General features: G+C 42.4%; 1 protein-coding gene across 2 annotated transcripts in view; it reads right to left on the bottom strand.

Annotated features, from left to right (window-relative positions):
• UBAC1 (UBA domain containing 1) overlaps nt 1-18,111 on the bottom strand; it is a 34,938-nt gene extending 16,827 nt beyond the window's left edge. The window contains exons 1-5 of one of the 2 annotated variants that reach the window (XM_038375119.2): nt 17,843-18,111; nt 9,531-9,651; nt 5,021-5,088; nt 2,134-2,241; nt 286-388 (exon numbers count right to left, since the gene is read on the bottom strand). In XM_038375119.2, the coding sequence (XP_038231047.1) occupies nt 286-388; nt 2,134-2,241; nt 5,021-5,088; nt 9,531-9,651; nt 17,843-17,980 (538 nt within the window). In that variant the 5' untranslated portion in view covers nt 17,981-18,111. Of the gene's footprint in view, nt 1-285; nt 389-2,133; nt 2,242-5,014; nt 5,089-9,530; nt 9,652-17,842 lie in introns of both variants that reach the window. The other variant, XM_043499031.1, reaches the window with a different exon arrangement.
• Nucleotides 18,112-18,638: the final 527 nt, after the last annotated feature.

Here is an 18,638-nt window from a genome sequence, read left to right as displayed (position 1 = left end):
AAAAATAAGCCATCAAATTGAGACTGATTAGTCAGAGGGAAGAGTGTTACCTACTGAATATCCAACAGCACTTCCTTCCTCTGCACCTGGGTATTCCTCAGAAGAGTCCCACTGATATATTGACCCATTCCACCTCTGCTTAGCTTGAGAGATATGACAGAATCACAGCACAAGATGTGTATGGCTACAAGCCTTTTGTAATAGGATGAACAAACATTTTGGGTACTTCTTGATAGGACTAGTCAAAACATGGCTCCATAAAACACATTAGGGACATGTTCTTACCATTTGCCTTCTTAAATAGTTCAACTGCATCTGGGTTCAGTGCTAGCAATTTCTGCGCAACTTCTATAAGTGAAACTAAGATCTTCCGGAGCTCAGTCTGGAACTGCAAGAAAGAAAACTGTCAAAACATTTAGATAGGAAGCTACCAATAGCCATCTTCATTTAATACATCTATTGTTAGAGAGTCTGTACGCTATGCCCTTGTCCCCTGTAGAGGAAGTTGCTTTATTATGGCTTTGCTTTCACTGTGTTTAGCCTGTTTCCCGTGGAATACTATATAGAGCAAGAATTGACATGCAGGAACGGTTGTTTATTTCTTTCACTGCTTTTAGTCCCATAAGAAAATGACACTAGCTGAGAAAGCTTATTTCTTAATGGAAACGTGCCCAACCCTGTAAGGAGCTTTGTGTGGGCAGACAGAAGTCAGTGGGCCTCTGGTCAGATGCTGTGGAGTTCCTTTCAGGACTGTTTCTATTAAGGGATGAGTTTCCTTGGCTAGTGTCATTTTCTTCCTAAGACCAGCTTCTTCTGAGACTTGTCATACCAATGTGTCATGGCTTCCCTTCCTTCATCTGGAAACATTTTTACTATATACCATATACAACAGGGCAAGCTGCTCACTAAACGTATTAAGTTTTCCATGCTTCATTTTAATTAATAGTAAGTGCTAGGAACATTTGACTTTTTTAAAAAAAGGAAAATTTTCAATATTTTATTTATTATTTAATAGCATATACTATGCACGTAGGGCTTTTCTACTTCATGCACATGGCAGTATCAAACCTGAAGAAGAAAATCACACTAACACATACTCACAAGGTCCTTCAGCATTTTGAAAGCTGCATAATGCTGGGGCAGTTTTAAACTTTGAGAGCCAAGAGGAAAACTAACTGCCTCAAACTCAATGTATAATCAAAAATTTTATGCAAACAAAATGCAGTCACACTTTATAAACAGAACCATAACATAAAGGGTTAGGAAATGATCAATAGATGTATTAAGTATGTTAGGTGCTATAAGCATATCAGCATGAGGCATTATAGCTGGTTATAAGCAACCCACTGACCTGTTAGTCTAACATTTGATTAACCCATTTATTAAAACTTCTAATAAGTATTCATTAATCCTTTATAAACGGAACCTTAATGTAACCCAGAATGCAGTAGAAACTTGGAATTAAAAAAGTTTATTTTCTGTGGGGAACAGTTTATAAATCACACTGATCTTTTAATTAAGATTTTTATTAGAACCATGCAGGTAGCCACTAAGACAAAAGATGAGGTATTTTTTTTTTTTAAATTCCTTTGGGGAAAAACATTGGAACAAAATGGGTAAATATTTGTACAGGTATAGGGCAGTTTCACTATTACCACCATGTATGAGAATACCCTAAAACCAGAGAATGAAGATCATACTTCTCTTTAAAAAAGAAAAAAAAACCCCATATTCCCCTGCAGTATTTCCAATCAAACTTCACACTGCTGTGCTAGTGCATTAGAACCTGAAAGTGACTAGGCTGTATCATTCAGTGAGAAATGCAAGAAGTAAAACACAGCATAAACAGGGAAAAACCTTAATTTGATTCTTAAAATTCAGTTTTAAATTATCTATGCTACTGGTATATTAAGCACTCCCCCCACTCCCCAAAAATATATATATTATTTTTAACTTGAGACATGAACCATAGATTTTCACTTATTTCAAAAGAAATAAGCAATAGGACCAAGTTTCAGTGAAGTCTTCAAGACAAGATGAACTAACCTATGGATGTACCAGAAAAGGGTTAAATCAGGGAGGAAATCTAGATTTAGCACGTAAATTAAAGGAGATAAAAAGCACCATACTTACATCCCTCATGTTGTGGTGGGCCACAGTGCGATCTACATTGCGAGAGGGCAGATTTGCTGTTGCTTTGATAATAGCATCCTTATCAGGAGCTTTCTGTTCCTGCTTCCTCTAACCAAGAAAAGGAAGCATGATCAGATTTTATAGTTTGTTATCTACTGAAGTACAGTAATAAAAATTATGCTGTAGCTGACTGATTTCATATTCTCTTGTAGACAAGCAAGTGATGTAAGGTAACTTGTGACTAGGGGAATTGACTAGCAGTGCAATTGGTTAATAGCACCAATACTTTGTAATCACAGGGCCAAATCAGATCTGCTGTGTCACATATTTTTCATAATAAATCAGTTTTCCCACATTCTCCACAGGGCTACATAGTGCTTTTCATTTAACTATCCCCATTTTGCAGATGGGAAATGGAGGCACAGAGAGGGGGAACTGACTCAAAGGTCACACAGCGTTGGGAAATAGAAACCAGGAGTCTCCATTCCCAGTCCCATGCTCTAACCACTATGATATGTTTGTGACGTTATCTGATTAAAATATGACCATATAGATCATTGTTGCAACCACTGTTATACATTTCCAGAAAATCTTGTACAAGAGGGTGTCAACTGAAGTGTCTATGAAAAGGTTATGATTTGCTGGTTATGATTATGCTATCTGTCTGCATGTATCATTTTTCTATTTGAAGTTATAAGTATTGGCTCTAGACTTGGATTTCAAATGTTGGCTCCTGGGGTAATGCCCACAAGGTAGTCAGCCAGCACATCTTTGAGGGACTATTCAAATGGAACGGCCCATCGAGAGAACATTTAACTGACAGTGAACCCTGGGAGACACCCCTCTACACTGAATGGAATTTCCTGCTGTGACTAGGCAACATGCATGGGCATGGGATTTGCCCATGTGACTCCAGACTCCATCTTGTTGCTGTAATTTTCCCACAGTAAGAACAATGTGATGCCCTCTACATGGGGGGAGTGAAGGGGGGGGGAATCTATAAAAGGCCCTGGAAACACCTCAGTTTGATCTTCAATCATGCTTCTTACCTCTGGAAGAACTTTTCTACAAACTGAAGCTCTGAACAAAGGACTGCATGACCCATCCAAGCTATGGATGTATTCCAGAGACTTGACTTAAGCCAGCCGTTTATACCATCACTGCTACAAGCCTGAACCATGAACTTTGCAACTACTGTACGTATTTGATTATTTTAACCAATTTTAACTCTCACCTTTCTTTCTTTCTTTCTTTCTTTCTATTTATAAATAAACTTTCAGATTTTAAATTCTAAGAGATTGGCATCATTGTGATTTTTGGGTAAGATCTAAGCTATATATTGACCTGGGTGTGTGGCTGGTCCTTTGGGATCAGAAGAATCTTTCATTTGATGAGACTGGTTGTAAAGAACCACTAATCTCTGAATCCAGTGTTTTTGGTCGTGATATAAGAACTGGAATGCCCAAGGAAACTGCTTTTAATGACTTCTTGTTAGCCAGTGTGGTGAAACAGGAGTTTACTTTTGTGGCTGGTTTGGGATATCTTATGAAAGAATAAACCACCAGTTTTGGATTATGTTTGCCCTATTTCTCAGCAGTTTGTGCTGAATTTGGCATCCTCAGTTGTGGCCCACTGTGGCACGGTTACACTGGCATAGTTGGGAGGACAGGCTAACTCAGTGGCATCCCGGCACATCAGGTGACACCCCAAAGGGCCCAAACCTGTCACAGTGTTCCTTCCCTGTAGGGTACTCCCTTCAAATGTATCTGTTTTCTGTTCAAAATTAGTAGGGAGACGCGAGTTGCGTCAACACCTTATGTGTCATTTAATACTGAAAGCGCTGCATTGTTTGTAAATACAGCGGGGGGAAATACAGTGCCCTGGAATAGCTCCAAATTTTCAACATACAGTCCAAAAATGGAAGGCTTGAAGCCCAAAGACAGATGCACAGAGGACATAGTGTGAGGAAGAGTGTGTGACAGTAAGACCTCAGAAGGGCAGTGCACAGGGAAATACAGATACCTACAGGAAGCAAATGGCAGAAGAGAAAAACAGGTTGGCACATACAAGCAGAGACCTCCAGCAATTCACAAGGACAAGCAAAGGCACAGCTCAGTACATCTGCAGATGATGGCAGCGACTGCACCACCAGGGCAGAAATGTCCTTTTGGAGAGCGTTGACCCACTGTAATAACAATTACACCCCGAGGGGGGAAAAAAAAGTAACCCGCTGTCATCCCAGTTGGAGAACAAACTGAAGTTCTAGCAGGGTCAATGCTTGTGCCTCAGGGTATGTCTACACTGGAGCTGGGAGCCAGCCCTCCAGCTCAAGCCGACAGACTTGTGTTAGTGGTGTTTGCTCTAATGCGCTAAAAATAGTTGTGTGGATTCTATCCCCTAGATCTGAGCTCCCTGCTGGTGCTGTAACATCCCCACAGCTATTTTGGCTCGCTCCCAGCTCCAGTGTAGACAAACTCCTGGTTACAGGGCCAGAGACCAGGTATAGCTAAAGACAGAAATTAGAGCAACTAGACAACTTTCTAAAGGGCAGATCTATCTGAAGGTAGAACATGGCACAACTTAAAATAGATTTATTCTGTTATTAGACATTCAAAGATCAACCTTGCAGCATTTCCACAGTGTGTATATGTCCTGTTTGAGGCAAACATTACTGTTAATTTACAGTTTTAATGCTTATGGTATTCTCTGGGAAGTTTCAAAGGAACATGATCCTCCTGAAATTAATTTATTTAATCTTTAATTAAATAGATGCATTTGCCTCTATAAATAACTATGGAACACCCACAGCTACGCTTTTCCAAGTTGTTAATAAAAGGGGGGAAATGCAGACTAGAAAAACCTACAAATCTTCTGAACTCACTTTTACCTCTGCTGATACTTCTGCCATTTTGGGAGGTGGAGGGGGAGCTCGCTTCTTTACCAACAACAAGACATCTAGAAAGAGAAGATACTGGAATATGTTAGAAGTAACACACAATGGGTCACTGTCAGGCAATTTAGAACGCAAAATTTACAAACTGTAAAATGAAGGATGTCAGTTTTGGGCTAATTGCTCCTGTATAGCTCCTGCATGGTCCCTCAAGGACATTCACTGAGAGCTTCCAGCTCCCAGATGCACCTCTCGAGCAGAGACCTGTATTTCTCTCCCTGCCGACTGGGGTTTTAAGGCTGCACTGCCCTCCACCATCCGCTGTGATGACCTAGCAAGCCAGTTTGCCTGACAGACTTTGCCAGCCCGTGTGTTGCTTTCTCTCCCCGAGGGCCATGAACAGCATAACGCCAGCAGTTACAAGGTACCGCTCAGCTCTTCGAGCTAGCGCCTTTATTCTTTAAGTAAAAGCATTACAGAGTAAACAAAAAAAACCCAATGAAATTTCCTATATGCATGCAAAAAAGCTTACAGGTCACCCATCAGTCTTATGGGGCCAAAATCTTCCCAACCCTTCCATGAGGTTGGGGCCCTTGGACAGAAGATCCTGTCCATTTGCTGGATCAAAAAGAAGGCCTGAATCTGTTTAAATGCAGCTTTTTTATGCCCCAAACCCCTTCTTTGTTGGCCTCTGGAAAATCCACTTTGCACCGGTATATACCAACTGTCCCAGAGGGTGGCACATTTCCAAAGGTATTTCACCTAAGTCACCCCTTACTGTTTTCGGTTCCTGGAGGAGCTGCGACAACCCTCCCCATTGGAGTTACATATAATCCCTGCCCCACAGTGATAAATACAATACAGTCCCCAGAGATATTGCATGTGGTTGCAACATCGGTCACATCAGAAATTGTAAAATGAAGGTTTTAATAGAAACGGGGTTTTGTTTGCATTCTTTGCACAATTTCAGGGATTTTCCAGATTTAACTGTTTTTGGATCTAAACATTCCCCTTCTCTGTTTGCAACTCGTGCACTCCAGCATTATGCTAGTGCAAGCAATCCAACTTCTGTATCTCTATATTAGGGCATAAAAGTAAAAAAAACTGACAAAGCACTGGACAAAGTTAAACTGACTGGTCTATGGGTGAGGCGGAGTGACATACAAAGAGTAAATAAAACGCTGAAAAGTTAGATTTGAACAATCCTTTCAGTCGTAATCATCTGAGATATTGCTTGGAAATGGCTTATTTTAATATGTGCAGTTAAATAGTCAGACCTTTGCAACCAAATTTTGACATCGGTTAAACAATGGATTAATCCTGGATTTACTGTTCTAATAGAATTCAGAACATGGCTCATCATTAGTTATACTCTGTCTACATGTCAAATCCACTTATCCCTAGTTCTGCTCCCCGCCTCCCCCAGGAAAGGAGTTCCTTGTGGGTCCCAAGTCCCCTAAAATGGATTGTGCTGTTTGCAAAAGTGACAACAATTGCTCCACCACAGTAATAATCCTGTAGCAATGTGTTCCCTGCCAAACCAGAGTCTGGAAAGAAAACCTAGAGCCAAACCGCCTTCAGTGTTCTCGACACTGGGGATTTGCCCTAATTGTAGCCATGAGTTGCCAGCCACCTGTATAGCTGCACCAGTGCAAACCCCTAATATATGCATGTAAAGCCACTACCTGCAGTAGTGAAGCTTACCCCTACTTGAAACTGAGGTGCAAATAGCATCTTAGAGCAGTTCTCTCCGCTTAGACTAGGTGTCTGCACTGGTGACTGCCCAGCAATGGCTATAATTGGAGGAAATCTTCTGGGCAGATAAAGGTAAGTCTGAAAGATCTCAGGTTGCATCACATGCTTTCCCTTTAGGCTTTTCATACAAATATTTTGCACTTACAAAACACCTTTCTTCCAAAGGTCTCAAAGCACTTTACATCCATTGGCTTAATTAAGTCTCCAGTACCCCTGTGATATAGGTCATTAATATAACAATTTACAGAAGGGGGAATGGGGAGACAGGGATGTTGAGGCCTAAATTAATGGGCATTTCAGTGCCCAATATGAATAGAATCCAGTTACCTGACTACTCTAACCTTTAGACCGTCCTTTGTTTCACATTAAGCCTTTTGCATTTTAATTCTACAGACTAAATGCACACTTGGCTCCATTTCACTATGCCCAGCAGAGTTATACTAGGTATCCATTCTGATTTAAATCGGCAAAGCACAGCGTAAGTTACAGCGCTATAAAACAAATGCTGAAACAAAAACTTCAGAAAGCAACATAACCCCACTATTTGACTTAGAGACCTGATCTGATTAAAAAAAAGAAAGAAACCACCTATATCTATTATTTTTATTTACTTATAGCCAAATATTAGGGCTGTCGATTAATCGCAGTTAACTCACATGATTAACTCAAAAAAATCAATCACTATTACAAAAATTAATCGTGATTAATCGCCGTTTTAATCGCGCTGTTAAATAATAGAATACCAATTGAAATTTATTAAATATTTTGAATGTTTTCTACATTTTTGTATATATTGTATTCTGGGTTGTAACAGAAATCAAAGTGTATATTTTTTATTACAAATATTTGCACTGTAAAAATGATAAAAGAAACAGTACTTTTCAATTCAACTCATACAAATACTGTAGTGCAGTCTCTTTCTCATGAAAGTGCAACTTACAAATGTAGCTTTTTTTGTTACATAACTGCACTCAAAAACAAAACAATGTAAAACTTCAGAGCCTACAAGTCCACTCAGTCCTACCTCTTGTTCAGCCAATCGCTAAGACAAACAAGTTTGTTTACAATTTCAGAATATAACATTTCCCTCTTCTTATTTACAATGTCACCAGAAAATGAGAACAGGCATTTGCATGGCACTTTTGTAGCCAGCATTTCAAGGTATTTAAATGCCAGATATGCTAAAGAATGGTATGCCCCTTCATGCTTTGGCCACCATTCCAGAGGACATGCTTCCATGCTGATGACACTTGTTAAAAAAATAATGCGTTAATTACATTTGTGACTGAACTCCTTGGGGGGAAATTAAACGTCCCCTGCTCTGTGTTTTACCTGCATTCTGCCATACATTTCATGTTATAGCAGTCTCGGATGATGACCCATCACATCTTATTCGTTTTAAGAACACTTTCACTGCAGAATTGACAAAACACAAAAAAGGTACCAATGTAATATTTCTAAATATAGCTACAGAACTCGACCCAAGGTTTAAGAATCTGAAATGCCTTCCAAAATCTGAGAGGGATAAGGTGTAGAGTATGTTTTCAGAATTTTTAAAAGAGCAACACTGATGCGGAAACTACAGAATCCAAACCACCAAAAAAGAAAACCAACCTTCTGCTGGTGGCATCTGACTCAGATAATGAAAATGAACATGTGTTGGTCCACACTACTTGGGATTGTTATCAAGCAGAACCTGTCATCACCATGGACGTATGTCCCCTGGAATGATGGTTGAAGCATAAAGGGACAAATGAATCTTTAGCACATCTGGCATGTAAATATCTTGCGATACCGGCTACAACAGTGCCATGTGAACACCTGTACTCACTTTCAGGTGACATTGTAAACAAGAAGCAGGCAGCATTATCTCCTGCAAATGTAAACAAACCTGTTTGTCTGAGCAACTGGCTGAACAAGAAGTAGGACTGAGTGGACTTGCAGGCGCTAAAATTTTACATTGTTTTATATTTGAATGCAGGTTTTTTTGTACATAATTCTACATTTGTAAGTTCAACTTTCGTGATAAAGAGATTGCACTACAGTACTTGTATTAGGTGAACTGAAAAATACTATTTTTTTTTTAACAGGGCAAATGCTTGTAATCAAAAATAAATATAAAGTGAGCACTGTACACTTTGTATTCTGTGTTGTAATTGAAATCAATATATCTGAAAATGTAGAAAATATCCAAGAATACAAATTTTTAACATATTATTAACAGCATGATCAAACAAAATTAATCGTGCGATTAATCGCTTTACAGCCCTACCAAATATCCAAAAGCCAAGTCAAAATAAAAGAATGCATGGGGTGGTATTAGGCCTAATGGCCTAATTTGTATTTACCATCCTCAAACACAATTGCAAAGGGTAAAAGCTGTGCACCGTATGAACCTATTAGACTTAGCTTACAACTGTAGTTCCTTTTTTGGTTTGTGTTAAAACAGATTTACAAAATAAAAAAATAATTTAATCTACTGGCTCAACTAGGATGTGAATAATTTTTTTTAAAGAAATAAAAACATGAAACACACACAATGTTGCAGCAAGCAACAAAAACATATTTGATAGTCTAAACACTTTCTATTTCCTGTACCTTTTAGCCATTTTATCAGTGCCCTTGTTTCAGAATCCAGAATAGGCATTAAGGTCACAGCTTGGCATACACCTCACAATTAAATGCAGTCTCATGTTACTAGGCTCACAGGCTACGATTGCATGAATGAGGTTTAATCATAAAGCTCTCCTACCTTTATCTTGAATGTTTTCCTCCAAGACTGTTTTTGTATCTGTCAGGACCTTCTCTGAAGTAGCGTGGATCAATTTATGATGCGTTATGCTTTTTGGATCCTCTAAGCTCCCAGGTACACACTAGAGAAAGTGATAAATACTAAGCATCAGAGGACAAGAATAATAAGCCTACTGCATAAAATCACTATATCTCGTCTTAAAGGGAGTCGCCACATTTGAACTGTGCCAGCATTTACCAATCTCTTAATAGCTTAAGTAATAGACAGTATGCCAGAGGCTAATGTGCTGAGTATAATATGCACTTAAAAAATGGAGATTTGAGTCACGGTGTAACAGTACTCACTGTGGTAGTGAACAAGAAAATGGGTTTCTTTCCACATAGCCAAGTGCAAATCCAAAAGGAGGATTTCAGATTTATCATAGTGATGCTTTTAAAATTAAAAGCTGGCAAAAAGCAATATCTAGGTTCCTGCAAACCGACTGATGCTCTAAACAATTTTTTGAAACAGCTAACTTCAAAGACCAAACCCTGCAGCCCTTTCACGTATGGATGGCCCTTTGGAAGTCAGTAGGCTACTCATGTAATAGCTACATGATCAGGCCTCAAAAAAATGAAAAATGTCAGAAAGAAATATTTGTTAAGACATAATATTTTATTATGACAATTTATTTAATCTGGTGATCTTGAAAACATGAGAATGAGGGACCATTAATTTAACATTATCGGAGCAGGTTAATTTTGTTCCTCTCTCTTTAAAAAGTGACAAATTAGTCTAAAAACCCTTAAGACTTTTCATATGAAATATATAAGGCCAATGCTAAAATACTGCTTTACAGTGGTAGGCCTCTCAACTGGAATTGCTAGCATTTGATTAGGTCTGCCTTCTTAATATCCATACTCAGAGTTTCTATGGATTTTTTTTTTTTAAAAAATATGTACTGCTGAGAAAAATAGGTTTGAGCCGTAAATAACGTCCTATGTTCATTTCAGTCTGAGCATCTCAGGAGCAGTCACGGTTCGAGCCTCTATTCCATGCTGAGTAGGCTGCAACTGGACTATTTTGTCCACATCCTTCCTGAAATCTGGCACCCAGACTGGACACATTGGAGAGAGTCCAGAGACGTGCAACAAAAATAATTAAAGGTCTAGAAAACATGACTTATGAGAGAAGATTGAAAAAACTGGGTTTGTTTAGTCTGGAGAAGAGAAGACTGAGAGGGGACATGAGAACTGTTTTCAAGTACGTAAAAGGTGGCTACAAGGAGGAAGAAGAAAAATTGTTCTCTTTAACCTCTGGAGGATAGGACAAGAAGCAATGGGCTTAAATTGCAGCAAGGGAGATTTAGGTTGGTTGTTAGGAAAAATCTCTTAACTGTCAGAATGGTTAAGCACTGGAATAAATTGCCCAAGGAGGTTGTGGAATCTCCATCATTGGAGATTTTTAAAAGCAAGTTATACAAACACCTGTCAAGAAAGGTCTTGATCAGTGGTTCTCAAAGCCGGTCTGCCGCTTGTTCAGACAGCCCCTGGAGTGCCGGACCAGTTTGTTTACCTGCCACGTCCGCAGGTTTGGCCGATCACGGCTCCCACTGGCCGCGGTTTGCCGCTCCAGGCCAATGGGGGCTGTGGGAAGGACGGCCAGCATGTCCTTTGACCCGCGCCGCTTTCTGCGGCCCCCATTGACCTGGAGCAGCGAACCGCAGCCAGTGGGAGCCGCGATCAGCCAAACCTGCGGACGTGGCAGGTAAACAAACCAGTCCGGCGTGCCAGGGGCTTTCCCTGAACAAGCAGCGGACCGGCTTGGAGAACCACTGGTCTAGATAATACTTAGTCCTGCCATGAGTGAAGGGGACTGGACTAGATGATCTCTCAAGGTCCCTTCCAGTTCTATGTTTCTATGGGTTGGGGTGATGCAGATGGTTTGCAATTTTTCTATCACTAATACAAGCAAACATATTTCCTATTTCCACAGATAGAATGGATTTACTAAGAAAATTGCTTTAAAGCTGAACCAACAATTTCACTTTTAATAGGTGACATTTGTGAGCAGCTACCTCCGAAAGGTGAGGACAGTAGCAGTTAATGAAGATCTGCATTCAGCGAGCCAGCTTCTGATCTCAAGTACATCAGTATAACTCCATGTAGACTGGATTTACACTGGTGTAAGAGCAGAGTCTAACCCACTGTGCTCAAGGGTGAAATCTCTGGGCAGTAGGGCCAATATACAGACAAAAGGGAGACTTGGAGAAAAGACTGACAGCTCAGACAGCAGAAATTAGGCCTTCAAGTTAAAAGGCTAAAGAAAACTAATACTGAGCTTTTAAAACATTCTTGCAATACTGAAAGCTGCAATGCCACTTGCAGGCATCTCCTTTACAAGGAGTGCTAAATGCACAAGCCTTCTGCCTAATCTAGCAATCACTATTTGCTCACACAGTATCATATGTAGTGATACTTTGCACTTCTATTGCACCTGTCAGAGGATCTCACAGCACTTGCAAACACTAAGCACCACAAGAACTCTCTGTTGTACAAAAGAACACACAAATAGTAGAAGGAATATCTGTGTCTTGCCCCAGGTCACTCAATGGAATCAACAACAGAGTTAGCCTCAAGAATCCCTTTTGTCTGTAAACCACTAGATTGAACAGTGTTTTCTGTAGTTTTCTTCTTGATCTGAGAAATATTCACAGTAAATCTAGTGTTTCTCCTAGTATTCTATGTCTAGAAATGCACAAACCATTAAAAATAGAAGTAGGGTACTGGAGCATTTGAAGATATTTTTGCTGCATGTGTCACTGCCTTCTCATTAGGAAATGGGAAGCTCAAAACCCCTGGGCTTGCCATAGAAGTGTTGTTAGAAGTTAGATTACAACAGTGCCAGAATATGGAAAACCGTTCCATAGCACCAAGTATATAAACTAAGACTATGCATCAGGCCCACAGCAGGTGTAAATTGGCAAAATTCCACTGAAGTCAATGGCGCTCTGCTTATCTACACCAGCTGAGGATCTGGCCCTTTTCGTCCAGGTATCAAAGAAAGTCTGCACAGGATTAAGCTTTTGGTAAGCTCAGCAAATGTAAGCATCTAGCCTCTGAATGTACATACCCCAGTGGAGCTTTAGAAAAGGAGCTTGGCGTTTTACCCTGCTTGGCTATTTTAGCTTTGCGACACAAAATACAAATCTATCCACAGCTTGAACTGGCTCATCTTCACGAGAGAATGGTTCAGTGACCCAGAGTGATAGACTCCCAGAACAACATTACATCAGTGCATCCAGAGGCTTCTCATTTATTCCAGGGGAAATAGGGAAAATTGAAATGTTAGAAAGGGAGAAACTAAAATCACTGAAGCCACAAGGCTGAATGCATCCAATGAAGTGAGCTGTAGCTCACGAAAGTTTATGCTCAAATAAATTTGTTAGTCTCAGGGTGCCACAAGTACTCCTTTTCTTTTTGCGAATACAGACTAACATGGCTGCTACTCTAAAGACTGATAAAAAGTCACTCATGTCACCCAGACAGCACACTGAGGCCAAGCAAAACACTTAATCTTGAGCAAGACCTTACACAGACCTTACACCTTGCTCACAAAAATGAAAACAGAGCTTTCTGAATGAGATCATTTTCAATATACATTTTTAACTAAGCATTTTACTCTGTTCTTTGAAAGTGTTTTTCGCCTCTAAAAGAAGGCATTTACCATCGACCGCAATGGGTTTTTTGTAAACATTAGTATTAATCTAACTCAGGGTTTTCAGAGTGCTTTCAGAATCTATGATCTCTCTACCTGCCCTGCATTCAGTGTGGTCATTAGAGAGCAACTGTTTGTTCCTTTACTTGTACATCAAAATGCACCAGTTTTCACCAAAAATCTTCAGCTCCTGATTTTAAATTATTTCTGAACACCTAACATATCAACAGGGCTGCAGTGAGATTGTTTTAGCTCTGCTTTGCATACCAGTGACTTACAACTAGTCCTTCAGCATGTTAACTGCTGATCTAAAGCCAAAGACTGCATTAGAATCTAGGATCAAACAGAAGCTCCTAAAATTGATCTAACGAGGTACCCAAAATGTATGAGAAGAAACCATCAGTGGTACATTTGAACTCTAGACACCACAGGGATGTTACTTTTATAAATCCTTGGATCAAGGCTCTTCTGTGAAATAACATGGGGCTGATAACCAGGACCAGCTCTAGGCACCAGCAAAGGAAGCATGTGCTTGGGGCGGCACAATTCCAGGGGTGATATTCCGGCCATCCTTTTTTTTTTTTTTGCTTAGGCAGTTGTGCTCTTGGAGCTTGAGGCGGCAAAAAACCTAGAGCTGGCTCTGCTGATAACTCTAGGGGAAATAGCTTAGATTAAACTACAGAGCTTTGCAACTATTGGTATCATACTGGCGTCTAGCTAGGAATCTAAAGGGCTGCAGTTAAATTTTTGTTTAAAGTATGCAAAATCATGGGTACACAACCTTAATATTTGCTTGCACTGCTATTTTCCTTGGTAGACAAGAAGATATTGTTTGGAGTTTGTGTGTTTTTGCTTTCAATACATTTTTCTTTCAAATTCTGTTTTGCTTTTCTAATTACAGCAAGAGTGTGGGTTATTAAAATTTGAACTACACACCTGCAATCTGACTCCAGGGCCATCTGGCTGCAGTGTGCCATTGTCACTTCTTATCACACCACCAAACATATGGTGGACAAAGATTGAACATCCAGCCAGACCACCTTAAGGATTTAGCTAGAGGCTGATCTGGGAAGCGCTTGACCTGCAAGTAAGCTACAATCCTTTGGGATCTGTCACAATGATGAAGATATTGTATTTTCTGTGGAGTCACCTCTTCAAAGTGACAAATCCCCCATGTTAGACTCATGTACCCTCCTCTTCGCTTAACATCTACCCACAGGAATTATTCCAAAACGTCTGCACCAACTACAGTGTCATTTCCTGAACCGCCAATTGCTGAAGAGCAATGTAATTATGCCCACTTGTGCGTGGGAACAGACTGTTAAAAAAAAATCCCTTTAAATACTGCCAGTTTCAAAACCAGAACTGGGAAAGTTTGGGTCCTGATATTGCAAGGTGTCGTGTGCAGGTAGACTATGGCACCAAGCCCCACTGAAGTTTGCGGGGCTCCACACAGGGGCAGGCATCTTCTCACACAGAGCAGCTTGTAGGACTGGGGCCTTGGGTCACAGATAACTGGGGGAAACTGCTTCCCTTTTGTAGGCATAAACACTTGCAACAGACACCCCTCCAAGGGAAAAGCTAATTAGGGATAAAGAGCTTGCCACTGGATCAGAGTGCAGAATTAGTTAGGAAAAGACAACAGGATACTTAATGACAACTTTGGAGCTCAGTGACCTTTTGGAAGCTACTGGAGGGGAAAAGGGGGCAGAAATGGAATGCCTCCTTTCCTTATCCAAAGTAGGACTATGTAATGAATGTTACTTTCTATTACTCACAGCAATAGTGATCGCAGGGGCTTTGGGGAACAGATTAATTAGCATCACGTTAGAGGTGGCTGCATTATTTATCTGAAGGTGCTACCAAGATTCGTTACAATATGCTTGTGATCACTAGACATGATTTTTCCATTTCTCCTCTTCATAAGGTTATGCATTACCCATAATGGCTATGCAAATCCACACCATTACCACTAAGAAGCAGACAGAACGAGATCAAACACCACTGCCTAGTTATCAATTGTCTTCTGCCCCGACTCACATTACCTACAAGCACTTCTTCAATTAGGCTTCCTGAAAATTAAAGGTCTTTCAGATCTGCACTTATGCATGCAATCATTGTACTACTCTGTCTTGGCAATCCTCACACCGCTCTTGTGCGTAATCACGCAGTTGGGCTGAATAAGGATAGCAACATGATAATTCTCCATGAGCTCTGCAGGATGTGGTAGTCCCACACCTATTCTATAAAGCAGAGGCACCCTAATTTTGCCCAACCAACGGTTGCACTGGTACCTAACCAACGGCCACACCCACCCTGGATAAAATGAAGCTGTTCTCCAAATACAGATATGGCTGTGGAGACTACAGGTCCTAGCATGCTATGAGCTGAGCAGATGACCCTTTGCATCAAGTTGGAACATTGCATGCTGAGACCTGTAGCTTCCAGGGGCTCTGTATTTTAAAACAAACAGCGAGGGGACCCATTATAAATTTTTGGGTACTACATTTAGCTTACTGGCCACCCTGACTGGAATAGAATCACTACACATCTAAGAAACAAAACCCTTTACTTAAAGTAATGTAAGCAATAGAAAGTGTAAACAATTATCGGCTCCTGCTATAACTGCTTGCTCTCATAGATCTATATGTAAAATACACACACACACACACACTTACTAAGATACACAAAGCTTCACATTTCAACAACACTTTGAAGAGGAAAAGTGCTTTGCAAGGCAATATCCTTTACTCCTCTGAGAAATAGGCAAGGACTGCCCCCCACCCCCCATTTTCAATTACACAGCCATTTAGTGTCAGAGTCAAGATTAGAACTCAGGAGTTCCTGGCTCAGACAACTAGAACACACTGTCTTGGCCCAGGAACTGTATCTTCTGGGGCAAACCATGGTAAGTGTCTCATGTACGGAAATCCTATATATTATTGTATTTGTCACATTTTATTGAAAAATAGAACAGTTATTACAAGCTTAGAATTTCAGTCCTATAGACCCTCCAACAAACTGACCCATTTACTTGGTGAACAGATCCAAAGCCTGTCACCAACAAGCAAACTAGAATGAAGAAACCCCCTGTATTTCAGCCACATTGCTACAATGGCACCTTTACATATTCTCTCTTCAGTGCAATCAGTTTCCTAAAGGGCAAAGGACTGTGAGACATGTTAAAGTCTTAATCGACTGAAGGCAAGGAGAACATGAAACCCACAACAATACTGCACCTATTAAGTAGTAATGATGTAGTAAGTAGTAATCTTCCGACAAAGTAGTGCCCCACTGCCAACTTCAAAGAATTTGTAGTTATTACCCCTGTTCTTTATGTTTGTTTCTGAAAATACAGAAAACCAAGGAACAAACAAATATTGCAGTCGCTTTTAGGGAATCATCAGAAACCACTTCAGCAATTTCTCACAAGCCGTATCTGCCAACTCACACAAGCTTGCTCTAATAAATTTGTTATTCTCTAAGGTGCCACAAGTACTCCTTTTCTTTTTGCGAATACAGACTAACACGGCTGCTACTCTGAAACCTGTGATCACACAATACTGTGAGTATAAGAGCTAGAAATATGTAATCTAGGGGTCCCATGAATCCGAACTACTGTCGTTAAAGATTGCAGAGCAATTCCCATATTAATCCCGTTACCCCCCCCCCCATGAATTCATAACTTTCTGAAGCAGGTATTCATCTCATAGGCTGAAATGCACCATGCCTCAATTTTGGTGGGACAATTACAGACACAGCAAAGGAAGGAGTTAGAAGGGAAAATAACTCTCTATTTTTCCACAGCACCTTTAAAGGGGGGACGGGACATATGAATTCTGAAATATTTACTACCAACTGCAATATTTACCTGGGCCAGCAGGCTCAGAGCTCAAATAGGGTACAAGCCTCAAGACTGCAATGGCAGCCCCTAGGCATGTAATTGTTACAACCCCCGCCCCACCACCAAGGACATGCAACAACTAATTCCAGTCAAAGGGTCCTGACCGCAGGGCTCCCCCCCCCACTAAATGGAGTCAAGGGAATTTTTCTTGTTTGGTGTGGGGGGCAGAGGCAGAGGGCACTAGGACCCCCTCCCCAGGCTGGCTACAGACAGTGCAGGAGAGAGTGGACAGTACAGCTGCCCCCCCCCCCCGCACACTCGCGGCCTATCGCCAATGCTCTGCAGAGCCCCCCCCTCCCCCGCCGGCAGCGGGTCTGTAAATACCCAGGGGCCTGGGGGGGGGCGGTACAGCTGCCCCCCCCGCACACTCGCGGCCTATCGCCAATGCTCTGCAGACCCCCCCCCCCGCGCCGGCAGCGGGTCTGTAAATACCCAGGGGCCTGGGGGGGGGCGGTACAGCTGCCCCCCCCGCACACTCGCGGCCTATCGCCAATGCTCTGCAGACCCCGCCCCCCCGCCGGCAGCGGGTCTGTAAATACCCAGGGGCCTGGGGGGGGGGGCGGTACAGCTGCCCCCCCCGCACACTCGCGGCCTATCGCCAATGCTCTGCAGACCCCCCCCCCCCCGCGCCGGCAGCGGGTCTGTAAATACCCAGGGGCCTGGGGGGGAGGCCGGGGAGAGCGGCCCAGGGTGGGGGAGGCGGCTCCCTTACGTGTTTCAAGCACCGCTCCTTGAGCTTCTCCACCGTCGTGTCCTCGGGCACCTCCTCCAGCCACTCCGCGCCCTCCACGGAGCAGACATGGAGCCTCAGCACCCGCCCGGCGAAGAGCTTCTCCTCCTGCACGAACATCGCGCCCGGCCGCCCTCACCAGCCCGCGGCCATGGCGGCGGCCCCGCTGCGGCCCCGGCTCCTCGCTCGGCGGCCCCCGCCTCACACACGCCCCAGGCTCCAGCGGCAGCTTCTGTCAGCGCCGCCGTGCGCGCGCGCGCGCGCGCTCGCAGTCCCGGCCGGGGGCTCCCGCAGCCGCCCAGCGCCGGAAGTGAGGGAGGGCTGCACTGCATGCTGGGACTTGTCGTTTTCTTCGCCCTCAGCGCCGCGCCGGAGTTTGACACCACTCCGGAAGTGGGAGACGCACTGCATGCTGGGACTTGTCGTTTTCTCCGCCCTCCCTGCCTGCCACAACCCCGGAAGTGCGGGCCCAGGGGCTTGTGGGAGCTGTAGGTTTCCCCCTCTACCGTTGCCAACCCTCCAGGAATTAAATATTATTTTTAATTAAAGATTCTGTCATGGGATGAAACCGCCAGGAATATGCCCAACTAAAACTGGGAACCCTACTCCAGAAGGGAGCCCAGTGCACTCTGGGAGCTGTAGTTTTTTACCTGGGGTGGGGAGGGAAGCCTCCTGGTTTCTGAAGGGAGTTGGAGCCCGCACCCAGAGAAGGGCCTGGTGCACTGTAAACGGTTGCAGTCCCGGGGCATGGTGAGGGTTGTACTCTCCTCAAACAACG

The sequence above is a fragment of the Dermochelys coriacea genome, chromosome 16, assembly GCF_009764565.3.
Source record: "Dermochelys coriacea isolate rDerCor1 chromosome 16, rDerCor1.pri.v4, whole genome shotgun sequence".
In the NCBI taxonomy this organism is placed as follows: Eukaryota; Metazoa; Chordata; order Testudines; family Dermochelyidae; genus Dermochelys; species Dermochelys coriacea.
This window is presented reverse-complemented; position numbering and strand designations above follow the sequence as displayed.